At 39.1% G+C, this 18,779-nt stretch overlaps 1 protein-coding gene across 3 annotated transcripts in view; it reads right to left on the bottom strand.

Moving 5' to 3' along the window:
• The window catches only part of TXLNG (taxilin gamma), a 55,023-nt gene that overhangs the window by 27,124 nt on the left and 9,120 nt on the right, over positions 1–18,779 (bottom strand). For all 3 annotated transcript variants that reach the window (XM_041741157.1, XM_041741156.1, XM_041741158.1), the window contains exon 2: positions 502–805. In XM_041741157.1, the coding sequence (XP_041597091.1) occupies positions 502–805 (304 nt within the window). The remainder of the gene's footprint in view (positions 1–501; positions 806–18,779) is intronic.

The raw sequence follows: 18,779 nt of genomic DNA, 5'->3' as shown, positions 1-18,779 counted from the left end.
TTTCATAACAAGACTTAACATATTACTTTCTTAGTCCTAAATCTCAAACACAGCAGGAGAAAGAAAACATACCCTTGAAAGCCAGTCTTAACCCACTTTCTGAACTACAGATAACATTATGTTGTCTCTCAAGTGTTATGACTAGATTTTCAATAAAACAATCAAATAAATATATACTGTAAATTTCAGACTACACTAAAGATGCAAACAAGGCAAGTCAAATACTACTTCTGTCAAGTTGGCCCCCAATTTTGTCAAGAAAGCCTATTCTTGATTATTCAGAGAAAACAACTTCCTACTCTCTTTGTCTCCTGCACAAAATGCAGTAGATACGCAGACTGACCCCACTGAAGACAATAAATGTATTAGCTAAACAACATTTACCTCAACAGTGGCTATGTTCATAATCACCTGTGCTGCAGAAAACAGAAGTAAAAAGAGCAGCACGTAAAAATGTCCAAAAAAAGAAAAAATATCTAACCACTGAGCACAGATTGTTACCTAAAGTTTTCTCTTTGTTCCTGTTGCATTCGGAATCCTGCTGACCGTCAGGCGGATCTATTCGAGCTTCTCGCCCAGGAATTTCCTCTCTTGACTTTTGTGTGCAGTATGCTGGGCTCATCAAACTCCTGTTCTTTGTAATAAAATCACTGCCTTCATCCTCTTCCAATGAATGCTTGTTACTTGTGCCACCACAATTTGAGTCTTGATGTTGAAGAATATCATTCGATTGAGAGTTGCGCAACATATCTGATTTCACCCCTAACCCACACATTCCAGCTTCTTCCATTGTGCCAATCACAAACTAGAGGGAAAAGAGGAAAAGAAAAAATATACAAAGAGGAGTTACATCAAATGTAATTAATGTTTACATCCAATGACACACCAAAGGTTGACAGCTTTTTTCTTTCTTAGTATTTGTAAAATTGATGTAAATATTTTTAAGTTTCAGAGAAGGGACATAACTATAAAGTATAAGAAAATTAAAGTTAAAACAAATCACACAACTAAATGGTACCATAGGAAGTGAGAAAAGCCATTTAGTTGTAAATCTAAACTTATTTCCCTACAAAAATTCACCACTTAAAATAATAAGCATCTTAGAAGTAAAATTATCCTCTAAGTTATGAACATTAATTATTCTGTTCTTATCCTTGATGAAATGGTACAGCAGAGATGGCTCACTAGCTATCCAGCAAAAACCCACGCTCCTCCAATATCCTCTAGAGCTGGCACTGCTGGACAAATGCTCAGCCTGGGACTCCACTTCCCAGCCCTCTATACCTAAGTGGAACTCCCATGTGAAGCTCCCACCAATGGAATACAGGATGAAGTCATGACTGACTGTCCCTTCTTCAACAAGACTTTTATTTAAAAAAAAAAAAACAAAAAAAAGAAAAGAAAAAAAAAAAAAGACTTTTATTCTTAGAAGCATACATTCTTTCCCCACAATCTCTTTCCCCACTGGTTTTTAAAAAAATATATTCACAGAGTTGTGCAACCACCACCATCATCAATCTTAGAATACTCCTGTCACCTCAAAAAGAAACCCTCCCATTACCCTCAATCCTAGGCAACTAATTGTTCTGAACAGTTCACATAAATAAAATCAGATAATTGTGGCCTTTTATGTTTGGCTTCTTTCACATAGCATGATTTCAAGGTTCATCCATGTTGTATTATGTATCACTACTTCATTTCTCTTTATTGCCAAATAAGACTCCATAGTTTGGATATACCACATTTTTTTTAAAGATTTTATTTATTTATGAGAGACACAGGGAGAGACGCAGAGACACAGGCAGAGGGAGAAGCAGGCTCCATGCAGGGAGCCCGACGTGGGACCCGATCCTGGGTCTCCAGGATCAGGCCCTGGGCTGAAGGGGGTGCTAAACCGCTGAGCCACCCGGGCTGCCCTGGATATACCACATTTAACCATTCATCAGTTAATGGGACATTCTGATTATTTCCAACTATTGGCTATTATGAATAATTCTGTTATGAACATTGATGTACAAGTCCTTCTGTAGACATGTTTATATTTCTGCAGGGTATATACCTAGGAGTGCAACTGCTGGGTCACAGGGTAACTGTTTAACCTTTTGAGGAACCGTGAAACTGTTTTTCTAAGTGACTACACCATTTTATATTCCTATTATCAGTGTGTTAAGGTTCCATTATTTCTACATTCTCACCAACACTTGTTTTTGCCTATCCTTTTGATTGCAGCCACTACAGTGTGAAGGTATCTCATCTAATGATTAATGATGTTGAGAATCTTTTCATATGCTTATTGGCCATTTGTATACCTCCTTTGGAGAAATGTTTATTTAGATCCTTTGCCCTTTTATTAACTAGGGTATTTGTAATTTTATTATTGAGTTGTAAGAGTTCTTTATATATGCCAGATACAAGTCTCTTATCAGATGTATAATTTGCTAGAGCTTTCTATCACTGTTCTTTCAATTTGAGAAAAGGCAAAATATATTCACCTATTTCAAAATGTCATAGATTTAATTATAAGTTACTCTGGCTTTCAGATTAAAGGCATATAGGTCAATTTCAACCATCATAGACAGAAAAAAGTTGAAGGACTAGAAAGATCAAATGTTTACCTAACTCACAATAATAGCTGGTGGCACTGAATTAAGGACATTAAGGACACTGAATTAATGTGTAGAGTATATAACCATTACATCTCATGCTGTCCTTCTATTTTATCAATATCTTCAGTTATTAATACTACTGCTTTTTTTTTTTTTTGGTCTTTCCAGACACTCCACTTTCACTTCTCAGCTCCTGTCACACACATTACACTATCACTTATTTGCTATACATATCCTCCTCGACAGCAAAGCTTATGCATAAAAGACACTCAACTGCCAATTGATGAAGAACAGAAGGGACCAAAATGGCTGAAAACAAGCCATGGAAAGTACCTAAACATTACTACAGAAGTTAGAGAAAAAGAAGACAGTATTACATTTCCCTTCTCTCCTGTACAACTAGTTTTGATGTATTTTTCATACTTGCTAATGAAAGACCAACTTTGGTGCTACTAAATCTTTGTTTATGAGTAAGCCCAGGTCTAGCTAGACTCCTGAAATAGCAGGCCCCGGGCAGCCCAGGTGGCTCAGCGGTTTAGCGCCACCTTCAGCCCAGGGTGTGATCCTGGAGGCCCGGAATCTAGTCCCACGTCAGGCTCCCTGCGTGGGGCCTGCTTCTCCCTCTGCCTGTGTCTCTGCCTCTCTGTGTCTCTCATGAATAAATAAATAAAATCTTAAAAAAAAAAAATAGCAGGACCCAATTTGTCTACTGTAAGGACTATCTGTTCAAGAACCTACTTGAGGCTCTGCACTGGGACATGATATGAAGCAAATTCTTAGGCCAATAACTTTTTTTTTTTTTTAAAGATTCCATTTATTTATTTGAGACAGAGAGACAGAGATAACGACAGAGATAGTGAGAGAGGGCACAAGCCAGGGAGGAGAGAGAGGAGGCGGCTCCCCAATGAGTAGGGAGCCCAACACGGGGCTTGATCCCAGTACCCCAGGATCGTGACCTAAGATGAAGGCAGATGCTTAAATGACCCAGGTGCCCCTCAGGCCAACAACTTTAAATTACAAATTATTTCTCAGCCCTCACCTCCCTATATTACATGGCAAATACAACTTCCTACTCTACTCTGATACCCATTCTGAATGCCTTTTCTTGGGTATAATTTCCTGTATAGTAGCAGCCAGTATTTATACAGCATATACTACATCCTGACACAAGTGTAAGCACTCTCCTATATTCACTAACATAAGCCTCACAATAATATCACAAGTACTATTATTATCTCCATTTTCCAGATGAGTAAACTGACACAGTAAAGTTAAGTATGCTGCCAAAGATCACAATGAGTAAACAGCAGAGCAAAGATTTGAACCCTGGCCGTTTGGTTTCTGAGTCCACTTTTAACTACAATGATACAACGCTTCAAGACTACCCTTTGTCTGCTATGCAAACACCCTTGTTCTGGCCCAGCCATCTAACAGAAATCTATTTAGTAGTGGGTAGAGATGCCCCCTGCCAAATACTATATAAAAACAAATTGCAAAAAAAAAAAAAAATTAAAAATAAATAAATAAAAACAAATTGCAAAACAGTACGCACCCATGTTTCATATATACACATGTGTATTTAATGCATGTATGTACATACACACACACAAAGTGCTGGGAGGGGAACACTTGGGTGGCTCAGTGGTTGAGAGTCTGCCTTTGGCTCAGGTTGTGGACCCCAGTCCAGGAATCGAGTCCCATATCAGGCTCCCTGCGAGGAGCCTGCTTCTCCCTCTATGTCTCTGCCTCTCTCTGTGTCTCTCATGAGTGAATAAATAAAATCTTTAAAAAAAAAAAAAAGTGTTGGGAGGAGGTGCACCTGACTGGCTCAGTTGCTAGAGCGTGTGACTCTGATCTTGGGATTGTAAATCTGAGTGCCATGCTGCGTGTAGAGATTTTGTAAAAATAAAATCTTAAGAAAAAAAATGTTGGGAGAAAATACATTTACATATTAATAAAGGTTATTTTTATTATTTTTTAGAGGGAGAGGCAATTTTTTTTTTTAAGACAGAGAGCAAGAGAGAACACAAAGTAGGGGAAGGAAGGAGGGAGAGAATCTTAAGCAGGCTCCATCTGCAGCATAGAGGTGGACAAAGGGATCAATCTCACAACCCTGAGATCGTGACCTGAGCTGAAATCAAGAGTCACTTAACCAACTGAGCCACCCAGGCACCCTAATAATGTTTATTTTTAAACAGTTTTTAAACAGGTGGTGTTTCTTTTTCCTTCCCTATATTTCCTAGTTTAACTACCATTAATTTTTATTACTCTTGGAATTGAAAAAAATTCAGTAACTGTTCATACTAAGAACAGTGGAAGCATTACAGAACATATGTAAATTTTTAAAAAGATTTTATTTATTCATGAGAGACATGGGCAGAGGGAGAAGCAGGTTCCCTGTGGGGAGTCCAATGCAGGACTCAATCCCAGGACCCCAGGATCACGACCTGAGCCAAAGGCAGACACTCAACCACTGAGCCACCCAGGCTCCTCAACATATGTAAATTTTATTAAAATTTCTGGGGGATCCCTGGGTGGCTCAGCAGCTTAGGAACTGCCTTCGGCCCAGGGCATGATCCTGGAGTCCCGGGATCGAGCCCCGTGTCGGGCTCCCTGCGTGGAGCCTGCTTCTCCCTCTGCCTGTGTCTCTGCCTCTCTCTCCCTCTCTCTGTGTATCTCATGAATAAGTAAAATAAAAATCTTAAAACAAATTTTTTTTAATAAAAAAATTATTAAAATTTCTACAGTCATTTAAGATAAAAAAAATTTTTTTAAATATATGTGCTGCCGAAGCGAGCACAAAAACAAAACTTTTAAAAGATTTTATAATTTTTTTTTAAGATTTTATTTATTTATTCACAAGAGACACACAGAGAGAGGAAGAGACACAAGGCAGAGGGAGAAGCAGGCTCCATGCAGGGAGCCCGATGTGGGATTCGATCCTGGATCCCAGGATCATGCCCTGAGCGAAAGGCAGACGCTCAGCCTCTGAGCCACTCAGGCATCCCTAAAGATTTTATTTACTTATTCACAAGAGACACAGAGAGGCAGTTACACAGGCAGAAGAAGAAGCAGGCTCCCCACAGGGAGCCGATGTGGAACTCAATCCCAGGACCCTGAGATAATGACCCAAGCTGAAGGCAGACGCTCAACTGCTGAGCCACCCAGTTGCCCCAAGATAAAAAAAATTAATTTTTTTTTTTTATTTGAGAGCGAGAGGCATGGGAGGAGGCAGGGGCAGAGGAAGAGAGAGAATTCCAAGTAGGCTACATGCCCAGCACAGAGCCAGACATGGGGCTCCATCCCACAACCCAAGATCATAACCAAAGCCCAAATCAAGAGTAGGCTGGTCAACTGAGCCACCCAGGCGGCCCCAAAATTAATTTAACACAAATGGATACTCAAGTGAAATAAACAATATTAAGATCCACAACCCAACAAAAATGGACAAACAATATGAAGAAATCACAGAAGAGGGGATCCCTGGGTGGCTCAGCAGTTTAGCATATGCCTTTGGCCCAGGGCGTGATCCTGGAGACCCAGGATCGAGTCCCACGTCAGGCTCCCTGCATGGAGCCTGCTTCTCCCTCTGCCCATGTCTCTGCCTCTCTGTGTGTGTGTCTCTCATGAATAAATAAATAAAATCTTTAAAAATAAAATAAAATAAAATAAAATAAAATAAAATGAATAAAACAAAAAAAATGAATAATAAAGACTACACACACACACACACACACACCAAAATAATGGACTAGATAGATCAACTGTGGTACATCAATACAATGGAGTACTACAGCACCTATTAAAAAAAGAAGGTAGTTGTATAATTACTGATCTGTAAGGATACGCCGAAAGAGGAAAAAGAAAAATGCCCTATACTATGTACTGTATGCCAAGATTTGGGTGTATGTGAGGGGGTGGTTGTTTAAGTTTATGAGTGGGAATCCTATACAATCTCTGGAAGGATACAAAGAAACACACTAATGGAGAGAAACTGGAAGTGGCAGTGGAGAAGAGGAGACACCAAGCTTTCATAGCATGCCTGTTTTTGTCTTTCAAGTTAGAGACATTCAAAACAGTTTGTTGGTCTTAAAAAAAAATATATCAAGATGAATAGAGTAATATAGTACCTAACATTAGGAAAACTAAGGAGGAAATGTTTATTGAAATTCCAGGGATCCCTGGGTGGCGCAGCGGTTTGGCGCCTGCCTTTGGCCCAGGGCGCGATCCTGGAGACCCAGGATCGAATCCCATGTCGGGCTCCCTGCATGGAGCCTGCTTCTCCCTCTGCCTGTGTCTCTGCCTCTCTCTCTCTCTCTCTCTGTGTGACTATCATGAATAAATAAATTCTAAAAAATCTTAAAAAAAAAAAAATTCCAACCTCAAATGAAAATGAAATCAACAATAAGTAGTTTTAAGATAAACTTCTATTCGAACTTTTCCCTGAAAATCATAAAGCAAGAGCTATCACATTTTTATTTTGTTTATGGTCTACAGTCATAAGCAGCACACACAGCTCTTAGAGCTTGAAAGACACTAGAGAGAGCAGGTCATCCTGCCACAGCAGTATTTACTAGAGCCCTAAACCCCAACAACCCCCACCCTAGCCACGCCCCTCCTGTCAAAAGATAGATTTCTCAACCTTCCTTCCACTGTCTAAATACCTGGAGCTAAGATGATTCCTTAAGTGAAAAAGAGATGCCTTCAAAATGGATAGCCAACAGTTCACCATTAATTGTGGGACCAAAGAATAGCTTTAAGATTTTATTTATTTATTCATGAGAGACACAGAGAGAGAGGCAGAGACACAGGCAGAGGGAGAAGCACGCTCCATGCAGGGAGCCTGATGTGGGACTCGATCCCTGCACCCAGCATCATGCCCTGGGCCAAAGGCAGGCGCTCAACCATTGAGCCACCCAGGTGTCCCAAAGAATAGCTATTATAGAAATTTTTGCAAAGGTAAATACACTGTATTCATCTACTACTTATAATAGCTTATTCCATCATTACATTTGAAACTAAAATCACATAGGAATTAAAAACCTAAAGAAAAAAGCATTTAAATAAGTTTCTTTCCCTTCTCTGTAAATTTGAATAATTTTAAAGTTTAATACTTTCATTTATGCTCTCTCAAATATTACTGAAGCTAAAGAGCCTTATTTCTTTCACTTATTTTGTTTAAAGGGCTTCAATATTTTTAGTAATGGCTGTTCCTTTACTACCACTCATCTAAAAAAGCAAAAAACAAAAACAAAAAGCCAACACCCACATTCACTTCCTAATTATTTCAACTACCATCTGCTTAAATGAGATCGAATGTCTTCAACCAGTGCCAGGCCATGTGTTAAAAGCAGAAATCACTCAGTCCTTGCCACTGAGGGCCAGGGTGGCCCTTTAGAGGGAGCAGTTGGGAAAGATTATGCACATTTATGCCTTTTCCTGAGGAGAGAGTGCAGCTTGCCTTGGGTTCCCAAAGAGTCTTGGAAAAATTTATCGAGTAGGTAAAGGAAACTTTCAGAACATGCAGGTTCCTTTATTACACCATTTAACCTTCCTCTCTGAGAGGTGAGTCTTACTGTTCCCAGATAAGGAAAATGAAACAGTGAGTTGCAATAACTTGCCCACAATCATATTAAAGTCAATAAAAGGAATTCGAATAATTCAAAACCAGGTCTGTCAAACTCAAGAGCCTAGGTTTTCTTCATTACACAACTCCTCTCACACTTCATACATTGGCCTTGAAAAATGAAAAGTCAAACAGATCTCTCATGCAGTTACAATAAACCTAAGAAGTTAAATGATGTCTAAAAATATATAGCATGCTACATATACTAGCATGAAATTAGGAAAACATTGGGAAAGAGCTTTAAGATTTTTAGCAGTGATTAACTCTGGAATTTAGGGAGGTAAGACAGGACTAATTTGGGGGTAGGGATATCTTTAAATAATTTTAAGTGATTATTTAAGGCATTGAGGTTGTTGTTTTACTTTTTTGGCCCAACTTGGGGCCTGAACACACGACCTTGAGATCTAGAGTCTGACACTTAACCAACTGAACCAAGCAAGCGCCCCTACTTTTTGCGTCATGGCATAAACTGAATTATCTCTAAAAATCCCTTCAACTCTATGTTTCTAATAATTAGCCCTAAGAGTTGTCAACCACCAAATGGGAATGTGAGGACAGGAGCGCATGCTTGCCAGACCCAATGGGAGCCAGTGAAGGAAGAACTGCCTGAGGAAATACTGAAAGGTACCAAAAATACTATCTCTCAAGACCAGCTATCAGCCTTAGTTGATTTTTAAAATATGAATCTTAATACCTCAAAATATAAACCTATCCAGTATTTTGAGGGGTTTTTACATTTCCAAATACAAATTTTACAAACTTATAACATTTACATTTTCATGTGCCTTTTTGTTTTCTTAAATAGGTGGATGGAGTTGGTGGGGGTTTCATATATTTTTTAAATCAGAAAAGTGACTTTAGCTTTGTATAAATAATTTAAAATAGTTTATATACTAAAGCTATTTTAGTCTTTCAAAGCATTATTCTGGATAGCAAACTTTTCCACACATTAACACTGCATCAATCATTCATCTCAAAATTCTGTTTTAACCATTTTGGACCAAAGCCTTTAAAATATATATTACATAATGATGGCTCCTTAAATAGTAGTCTGTTTCACTGTGTTAGAACAAAGGAATGAAATGAAATTAAGGGGTTTTAATTTTTAACAGATAAAATGATATATTACTGTGCACTAGAATATAATTAGGTTCTGGAGTACATCTCCACAATATGCCTATATTCTTTTTTCGGGGGTGGGAGGGGCAGAAGGAGAGGGAGAGAGAATCTTAAGCAGCCTCTGCACCAATCTCATAACCCTGAGATCATGACCTGAACCAAAACCAATATTTGGATGCTTAATTGTGCCAACAAGGTATCCCCTTCCTATATTCTTTATGACAAAAAACTCTTAATATCTCAAAATATAAACTCTCACAGATGAAACCTTATTTTTATTTCAAGCATGAAATACTTGTCTGAGACTTCCTAATTTTATAGCACTGTCTTCCAAAACAGACCATGCAGACCCATATATGGGAATTCACTATATTAAAACCAGTGTCAGGGTGCCTGGTTGGCTCAGTCAGTTGGGCCCCTGCCTTCAGCTCAGGTCATGATCTCAGGGCTCCCTGCCCAGTGAGGAGTCTGCTTCTCCCTCTCCCTGCCACTCCCCCTGCTTGTGCTCTCTCGCTCTGTCAAATAAGTGAAAAAAATCTTTTTTTTTTTTTTTTTAAAAAAAAAAATCTTCAATTACATACATATATACAGTGTCATTTCAAATTGGAAAAGGAGGGGATGCCTGGGTGGCTTGGCGCTTAAGCACCTGCCTTCAGCCCAGGGTATGATCCTGGAGATCTGGGATCTAGTCCTGCATCGGGCTCCCTGCATGGAGCCTGCTTCTCCCTCTGCCCGTGTCTCTCATGAATAAATAAATAAAATCTTTAAAGAAAAAAATCGGTAAAGGAGATAAATGATTTCATATATTTCTCAAATCATACGAGAAAAAAAGAACTGATATCCTGTAGCATCTCTCTGATGTACCAAGACTGGAAAACAGAAAATGGAAACCACAAAGAACTAGAGGTCCTAAGTAAAATTTTCTTCATAACCTTGGCAATGGAAAAGATCTAAGTAAAATAAGCGCAGAAGCTATTTTTTAAAGGAGAGGAAGATCAATTTGGAACCGCTTCAAAAGGCCACATTTGTACGAGCTTCAAATGAGTCAGAGACTTATTTGCAAGGGTTTGTGAACAAGCAGATCACAGTTAAAAAAACATGCTTAACCTCATTCATAATAAAAGAAATACAAATAAAAACATATACGGGACAACTGGGTGACTCAGCAGTTGAGTGTCTGCCTTTGGCTCAGGGCATGATCCCAGAGTCCCAGGATCAAGTCCCATATCGGGCTTCCTACGTGGGGCCTGCTTCTCCCTCTGCCTGTGTCTCTGCCTCTCTCTCTGTCTCTCATGAATAAATAAATAAAATCTTAAATATATATATATATATATATCATCTTTAACCTACTGGATATAAAAAGGATGATTTAAAAAGAACAAAACAAATCATACTGTGGGTAAACAGGTCCCTCAGTACAGTCCTGGGAAGCCTAATTGGTAGAGTATTAGTTTTGTAGGAGTATTTAGCACTATCAATGTCTGAATACACATTCACTTTCACCCAACAATTCCACTGCTAGTTTACTCTGAAGATATTATCACTCAAGAGCAAAGGCTATTCACCAAACTACTGATTGTTACCACGCAAAACTACCTAAGTGTCTACAAATACGGAACTGGTTAAATAAACAATGCTCATCCATACAAGGTAAAACTACAGCTATTCAAAAGAATAAGGTAGATCCACATCAATATGAACAGATCTCCAAGGTATACTTTAGAGAAAAAGACAAACATCTAGTGCAAGATGAATGTCTCAGTATAAATTAAAATTGTATTCATATATAAGCCAGTATACTGGCAAAATTTTTTTCTGAGGATATCCTCAAAATTGTTTACCATGACAGAGGTGGGCCTAGAAGCTGGAAATGAATGAAGACTTACTTTTCATTTTACTATGTGAATGTATTACTTTCATTAAAAAAAAAAAAAAAAAAACTTTAAAGTTGATTAATTTATTCTTAATTTTGGGGTGAGATCACGATATTATTCTTACTCATTATTCTACTACTACACCCCAAGACCAGAGTCTAAGACTGTAGGAGTTCCTATTTCATGTCATCTTTTCCCTTTGCCCTGCTCTACAGACCTCTGGGTTTGTCCCCCTAAATCTTTATACTCACATTTTCTACTGGATTGTAGTAGAAGCAGGAGCTACTAAGCATGAGGTTTTGTAGCACTTCTCATTTATTTCCTTCTTAAAACAATTCTCAAAATGAAAATATCTCACTTAAATTTGGTCTCAGTTTATAACTATGGCTAGGACATCTACCAAATCACTTCACCAGTTTGAAAAAATTCAAGCATGGATAACTAACTATTCACAAGTGAAATCAGATGATCAATATCTCCTCAATGAAAACAGATACAAAAATCCTCAACAAAATATTAGCAAGGGGTACCTGGCTGACTCAGTCAGAAAAGCATGCTACTCTAGATCTCAGGGTTGGGTTGTGAGTTCAAGTTCCACATTGCATGTAGAGATTACTTAACTAAATAAAACTTTAAAAATAGTAAAAATAGGGCAGCCCGGGTGGCTTAGCGGTTTAGCACAGCCTTCAGCCAAGGGCCTGATCCTGGGGACCCGGGATCGAGTCCCACATCAGCCTCCCTGCATGGAGCCTGCTTCTCTCTCTACCTGTGTCTCTGCCTCTCTCTCTCAATGGGTTTCCCATGAATAAATAAAATCTTTAAAAATAAATAAATAAAATGCTGGCAAGTCAAATTCAACAATACATTAAAAGGATCATACAACACTGGGATCGAGTGGGATTTATTCCAATGAATTCAAAGATGGTTCAATAACCACATATCAGGATGATACACCACATAAACAAAATGAATGATAAAAACCATGATCGTCTCAATAGATGTAGAAAAAGCATTTGGCGAAATTCAACATCCATTTTATAATAAAAACTCTCAGGGCACCTGGGTAGCTCAGTCGGTTAAATGTCTGACTCCGGATTTTGGCTCAGGTCATAATCTCCAGGTCCTGAGATCAAGCACCATGTCAGGCTCCCCACTCAGAGTCTGCTTGAGATTCTCTTCCTCTGCTTCCACCCTCCCCCCAACACACACACACACTCACTCTCTCTCTCTAAAATAAATAAATCTTTAAAGAATAAAATAAAAACTTTCAACAAAGTGTAGGTAGAAGGAACATACCTCAACATAATAAAGGCCATATATGACAAGCCCACAGCAAACATCATACTTAATGGTGAAAAACTGAAAGCTTCTCTTCTAACAAGAACAAGACAAGGATGCCTACCATTGCCACATTTATTCAACACAGTATTGCAAATCCTAGCCACAGCAACAGGCAAGAGAAAGAAAAAAAGGCACCCAGTTAAAAAAGGAATAGGCATCCAAAACTGTCAGTTTTTGCAGATGACATGATTCTACACATAGAAAACCCTAAAGACTCCACCAAAAAACTCTTAGAAAAAGTGAATCCACTAAAGTTGCAGCATACAAAATCAATATATAGAAATCGTTTGCATTTCTCTACACTAATAAAGAACTATCAGGAAAAGAAATTTTTAAAAACCCACCTAAAATGGCATCAAAAAGAAAGAATACCTAAGGAATAAATTTAAGGTAAGAAACACACACACTGGAAACTGTAAGACACTGTTGAGAAACACTGAAGACAACACACATATATGGAAAGATATTCTGTGCTCACGGACTGGAATAAACTCATGGATTAAAATAATTCACATTGCTAAAATGTCCATAATACTAAGGCAATCTACAAATTCAATGCAATCCCTATCAAAATTCCAATGGCAGGCAGCCCTGGTGGCGCAGCGGTTTAGCACCGCCTGCAGCCCAGGGTGTGATCCTGGGAGACTGGGGATCGAGTCCCACATCAGGCTCCTTGCATGGAGCCTGCTTCTCCCTCTGCCTGTGTCTGTGCCTCTCTCTCTCTGTGTGTGTGTCTCTCATGAATAAATAAAATCTTAAAAAAAAAAATTCCAATGGCATTTTTCACAGAACTAGAATAATATAAAATTCATATGCAATTACTTAAAAACCCAAGATAACCAAAGTAATCTTAAGAAAGAGAGCAAAGCTGGAGGTATCACACTATCACTCCCTGACTTCAAACTACAGCAGCCCAGGTGGCTCAGCGGTTCAGCACCGCCTTCGGCCCTGGGCCTGATCCTGGAGACCTGGGATTGAGTCTCACGTCGGGCTCCCTGCATGGAGCCTGCTTCTCCCTCTGCCTGTGTCTCTGCCTCTCTCTCTCTCTCTGTGTCTCTCACGAATAAATAAAGTCTTTACAAAAAAAAAAAAAGAAAGAAAAGAAACTTAAAAAAAAAAGGTAAAAATAGAACTACCACAAGATCTATTTCACTTCTGGTTATTTATCTGAAGAAAATGGAAATTCAAATTTGAAAAGATATTTGCATCCCTATATTCACTGCAGCATTATTTACAACAGCCAAGATATGGAAACTATCCATCAATGGATAAGGAAGATGTGATATATATATACACACAGTGCAGTATTACTCAGCCATAAAAAAGAATGCAATCAAAAAAAAAAATGCAAAAAAAAAAAAAATGCAATCTTGCCATTTGCAACATGGATGGACCTAGAGGGTATTGTGCTAAGTGAAACAAGTCAGAGAAAGACAAATATCATATGATTTCACTTATATGTGGAATCTAAAAAACAAAACTCAGAGGGAATAGATAGGTGGTTATTAGAGAGGAAGGGGGTTGGAGGTGGGCAAAAGTGTAAAGGAAGTCAATTGTATGGTGATGGATGATAAACAGACTCATGGTAGCAATCACTTCGTAGTGTATGCAAATATTGAATTATTATATTGCATATCTAAAACTAATATAATGTGATATTACCAATTTTACCTCAATTAAAATATACTGGAAAAGAGGGGATCCCTGGGTGGCGCAGCGGTTTGGCGCCTGCCTTTGGCCCAGGGCACGATCCTGGAGACCCGGGATCGAATCCCACATCGGGCTCCCGGTGCATGGAGCCTGCTTCTCCTTCCGCCTGTGTCTCTGCCTCTCTCTCTCTCTCTGTGACTATCATAAATAAATAAAAAATTTAAAAAAAAAATTTAAAATATACTGGAAAAGAAAAAACCCTAAGTCTACTGTTTGAGATATATGGAATTTACAAAAGAGGGTTAATATAGAATACATAAGGCTAAGTTCTGAGTAAAGGGAGGAAGGAAAAAACCTAACATCTACTAATTGCTTTGTGCTAAACATTTTAAATACCTTATTTAGTTTACCTTACAATTCTAAGATAGTGAGAAATGTCACTCCATTATACAGATAAACTAAGGAACAAAGAAGAGGGAAAAAGTCCATTATTTGAGACCTACATTTGTTGAGCGTGGCATGGAGGTAATGCTTCTATGGGGGATGTCCTAAAGAATCACATTTGAAGTTAAGAATCATGATGACTACCCAAGTGTTCACTGACAGATCAACAAATGTGATATATAATACATACATTAGAATAATTATTCAACCTTAAAAAGGAAAATCTTGACACATGCTAGAACATGGATGCACCTTGAAAACATCATGTTTAAGTGAGGGCTCCTGGTTGGCTCAGTCGGAAGAGCATAGGACTCTTGATTTGGGGATGATGAGTTCGAGCCCCATACTGGGTGCAGAGATTACTTAAATAAACTTTAAAAAGGGGTGCCTGGGTGGCTCAGTCAGTTGAATGCCCAGCTCTTGATTTCAGCTTAGGTCATGATCTCAGGGCCCTGAGATCAAGCCCCACATGGGCACCCCCTCCACCCACCCTGTGCTCAGTGGGGAATCTGCTTGTCCCTCTCATTCTGCTCCTCCCTAGCCCCTCCACCCCCAGCTAGTGCTCTAAAATAAATAAAGAAAATCTTTTAAAAAATACATCTACAAAAGTGTTTAAAAAAATAAAATTTAAAAATATATATATGTTAAGTGAAAAAAAAAAAAAGACACAAAAGGACACTGTATGATTCCATTTATGTGCGATACCGACAATAGTCAAACAGATAAAGAAAATAGAATAATAGTTGCCAGGGGAATGGAGTACAGAGTTTCAGTTTGGAAAGATGAAAAAGTTCTGGAAATGGATGACTGTGTTGTTTGCACAACACTGTTGATGTAATTGATGTAATTAATGCCACTGAACGGTATGCCTAAAAAGGGTTAAAATGGTAAATTTTATGTTATGCATATTTTAACACCCCCCCCCCAACATACACCTGAATCATGATGAATGTATTTTGGTTTAGAATGTTCTTCAAGCCTTTAGCAAATAAAACCTAACTTTATACCAGCCAGTAGGAATTAAATGTAAAAATATTCCGGTTGCTAGGATTACTGAATTGCTCCATTAGCAAGATAAAGCAGTTGAGTCAGTAGTAACTGGGATTCCACATTCCTAGAACAAGGCCTAGGAATAGGGCCAGGAAAAATAAGCCTATTCTCTTCTGACAGAATGGTCTTTGGGGAAGAAGAAGAAAGGAAAAGCAGAGCCCACTTCTGAGAAAACTCAGGGGCAGTGGTTCTCAAAGTATGGTCCCTGTGGACCCTTCCAGGTCATGTGTGCAAGCTCAAACATTATTTTCATAATAATACAGAGATATTATTTGTCTCTTGATGTTAACATTTGTACTAACGGTACAAAAGCAATAAAGGGTAACAGTGCAAGCTCCTTAGAACAAAATCAAGGCAGTAGCACCAAACTAGAAGTCATGGTTTTCTTCACCATCATGTACTCTGAGGATAGGGGAGCTTTTTTACTTCTAAATGCTCTTGAGGAAGCAATAAAGTTACAAATCTGTATTAAATCTCAACTAATGAGTACATACCCTTTTAACTGTGTGAAGACAAAGTACACATAAAGCACTAATGCTGCACATCAGTGTAATGGGATCTTTTCTTTTTTAATTATTTATTTATGGGGGGGGGGGCAGAGACACAGGAGGAGGGAGAAGCAGGCTCCATGCCGGGAGCCCGACGTGGGACTCGATCCCAGGGCTCCAGAATCACGCCCTGAGCTGAAACCAGATGTTCAACCCTGAGCCACCCAGGCATCCCAAAATTTAGGATTTTTAGAAACTACCTGCTACCATGAGTTTGACAGATTCCCAATACTTAAGACTTCTCTATACAACATAGGGACTAAAGTCAATAATAATGTAATAACACTGTGGTGACATAGAGACTACACTTAACAGTAGTGAACACTGAGTAATGTATAGAATTGTTAAATCACTATGCTTTACACCTGAAACTAATATAATGCTGTTAAAAAAAAAAAAAAAGACTCCCCTGATGACATCAGTGGTGATACTAACATGATTTTGATATAAGAAAATGTGTCAACATTTAGAAGATCAACACAATTTGGTAAACCAAATGACTAGTAGGCAATGTTACAAAATGACACATGGAGAAAGAATATCCATTCAAGTGTAAAACAGACAATTACCATTAGATTTTAATAGTACTGGGGATCCCTGGGTGGCTCAGTGGTTTAGTGCCTGCCTTCGGCCCAGGGCGTGATTCTGGGGTCCCGGGATCGAGTCCCACGTCAGGTTCCCTTCATGGAGCCTGCTTCTCCCTCTGCCTGTGTCTCTGCCTCTCTTTCTCTCTCTTCTCTCTCTGTTTGTCTTTCATGGATAAATAAATAAAATCTTTAAAAAAAAAATCAATTTAGATTTTAATAGTACTAAAAGTTCAGTAGAGTTTCAGATTCCACATTGGCGACTAACTTTCAAGAACTACTACTTGCCAAGTTTTGATGTAGTATCAGAATTTCCACAACTGTCTATTAAAACACTACTCCTTCTCCCGGTTCCACCTACATATATGTGTAAGGCCAGACTGACTTCAACTACAATGGCATACTGCCAAAGACAGAATATGAGAATTCAGCTATTAAGCCATTCATTAAAGAAATCTACAAAAACATAAAACAATGCCACTCTTCTCACTTTAAACTTCCTTCATCTATTTCACCCATGCCCCCACCCATCTCCCCTCTGGCAATCATCAGTTTGTTCTCTGTATTTGGGAGTCTGTTGTTTTGGAAAATCAGTATTTAATTTTCAAAAACCATTATGCTGATATGTGGTAAGCAGCTTCTGACATGGCCCTGGATGATCCCAGTGATCCTCCTGGTATTTACAACCTTATATAATCCACCCCCCGCCCCCCGAAGGTGGACTAGACCTAGTGGACTGACTTCTAATGAAGAGAGAATCTGGCAAAAGTGAAGGGATGTCACCTCTATGGTTATGTGACAAAAGATTGCAACTTCCTTCTCTCTTCTGCTGACAGTCTTGGTCATTCTGATGAAGCCAGCAGCCATGTTGTGAGATGCCTATAGAAAGGCCCATGTGGCAAGGAACCAAGGGAACCTTGGAGCCAACAGCTCATAAGGAACTGAATCCTGCAAACAGCTACATGAGTGAGCTAGGACACGGATCTGTCCCCATCAGGCCTTCGGATGAGTGCAGTCCATGAGACCCTGAAGCAGAGGACCCAACTAAGCCACACCCAGATTCCTGACCTATAGGAAGAGTGAGATCATAAACATTTCAAGCATTAAGTTTTGGGGTAACACAGCAATAGATAATTAGTACAATAGGAGTTCTTTTTTTTTTTTTTTTAAGATTTTATTTGGGCAGCCTGGGTGGCTCAGCGGTTTAGCGCTGCCTTCAATCCAGGGTGTGATCCTGAAGACCTGGGATCACGTCCCGTATTGGGCTCCCTGCATGGAGCCTGCTTCTGTCTCTGCCTCTCTCTCTCTCTCTCTCTCTCTCATGAATAAATAAAATCTTTTAAAAAATCAAAATAAAAAGATTTTATTTGAGAAAGAGAGAGCGAGCGCGCATAAGAGAGAGCATGAGCTGGGGGAGAGGCAGCTGGAGAGGGAAAGGCAGACTCCGGCTGAGCAGCGAGCCCAATGCAGGGCTCAATCCCAGAACCCTGGGATCATGACCTGAGCTGAAAGCAGATGCTTAACTGGCTAAGCCACCCAGGTACCCCTATATGAGTTCTTTTTAAATGAATAATTATTTAAAATTTGCTTTAATTTCTAATACGTGAAATATCAGATATAACCCACAGAAACTACTTAGGGTTCTCAATAATTTTTAAGTATGCAGAAAGATCCTCAAGTTTAAGAACTGCTGTCCTGGTTATGGTGGAACAGAAAGAGACTACAGGACACCTGGGTGGCTCAGTGGTTGAGTATCTGCCTTCGGCTTGGGATGTGATCCTGGAGTTCCAAGATCAAGTCCCACATGGGGCCCCTGCACGGAGCCTGCTTCTCCTCCCTCTGCCTGTCTCTGCCTCTCTCTGTGTCTCTCATGAATAAATAAATAAGGTCTTTAAAAAAAAGGGGGGGGGGATCCCTGGGTGACTCAGCAGTTTGGC

Source organism: Vulpes lagopus, chromosome X (assembly GCF_018345385.1).
Source record: "Vulpes lagopus strain Blue_001 chromosome X, ASM1834538v1, whole genome shotgun sequence".
Taxonomy (NCBI): Eukaryota; Metazoa; Chordata; class Mammalia; order Carnivora; family Canidae; genus Vulpes; species Vulpes lagopus.
This window is presented reverse-complemented; position numbering and strand designations above follow the sequence as displayed.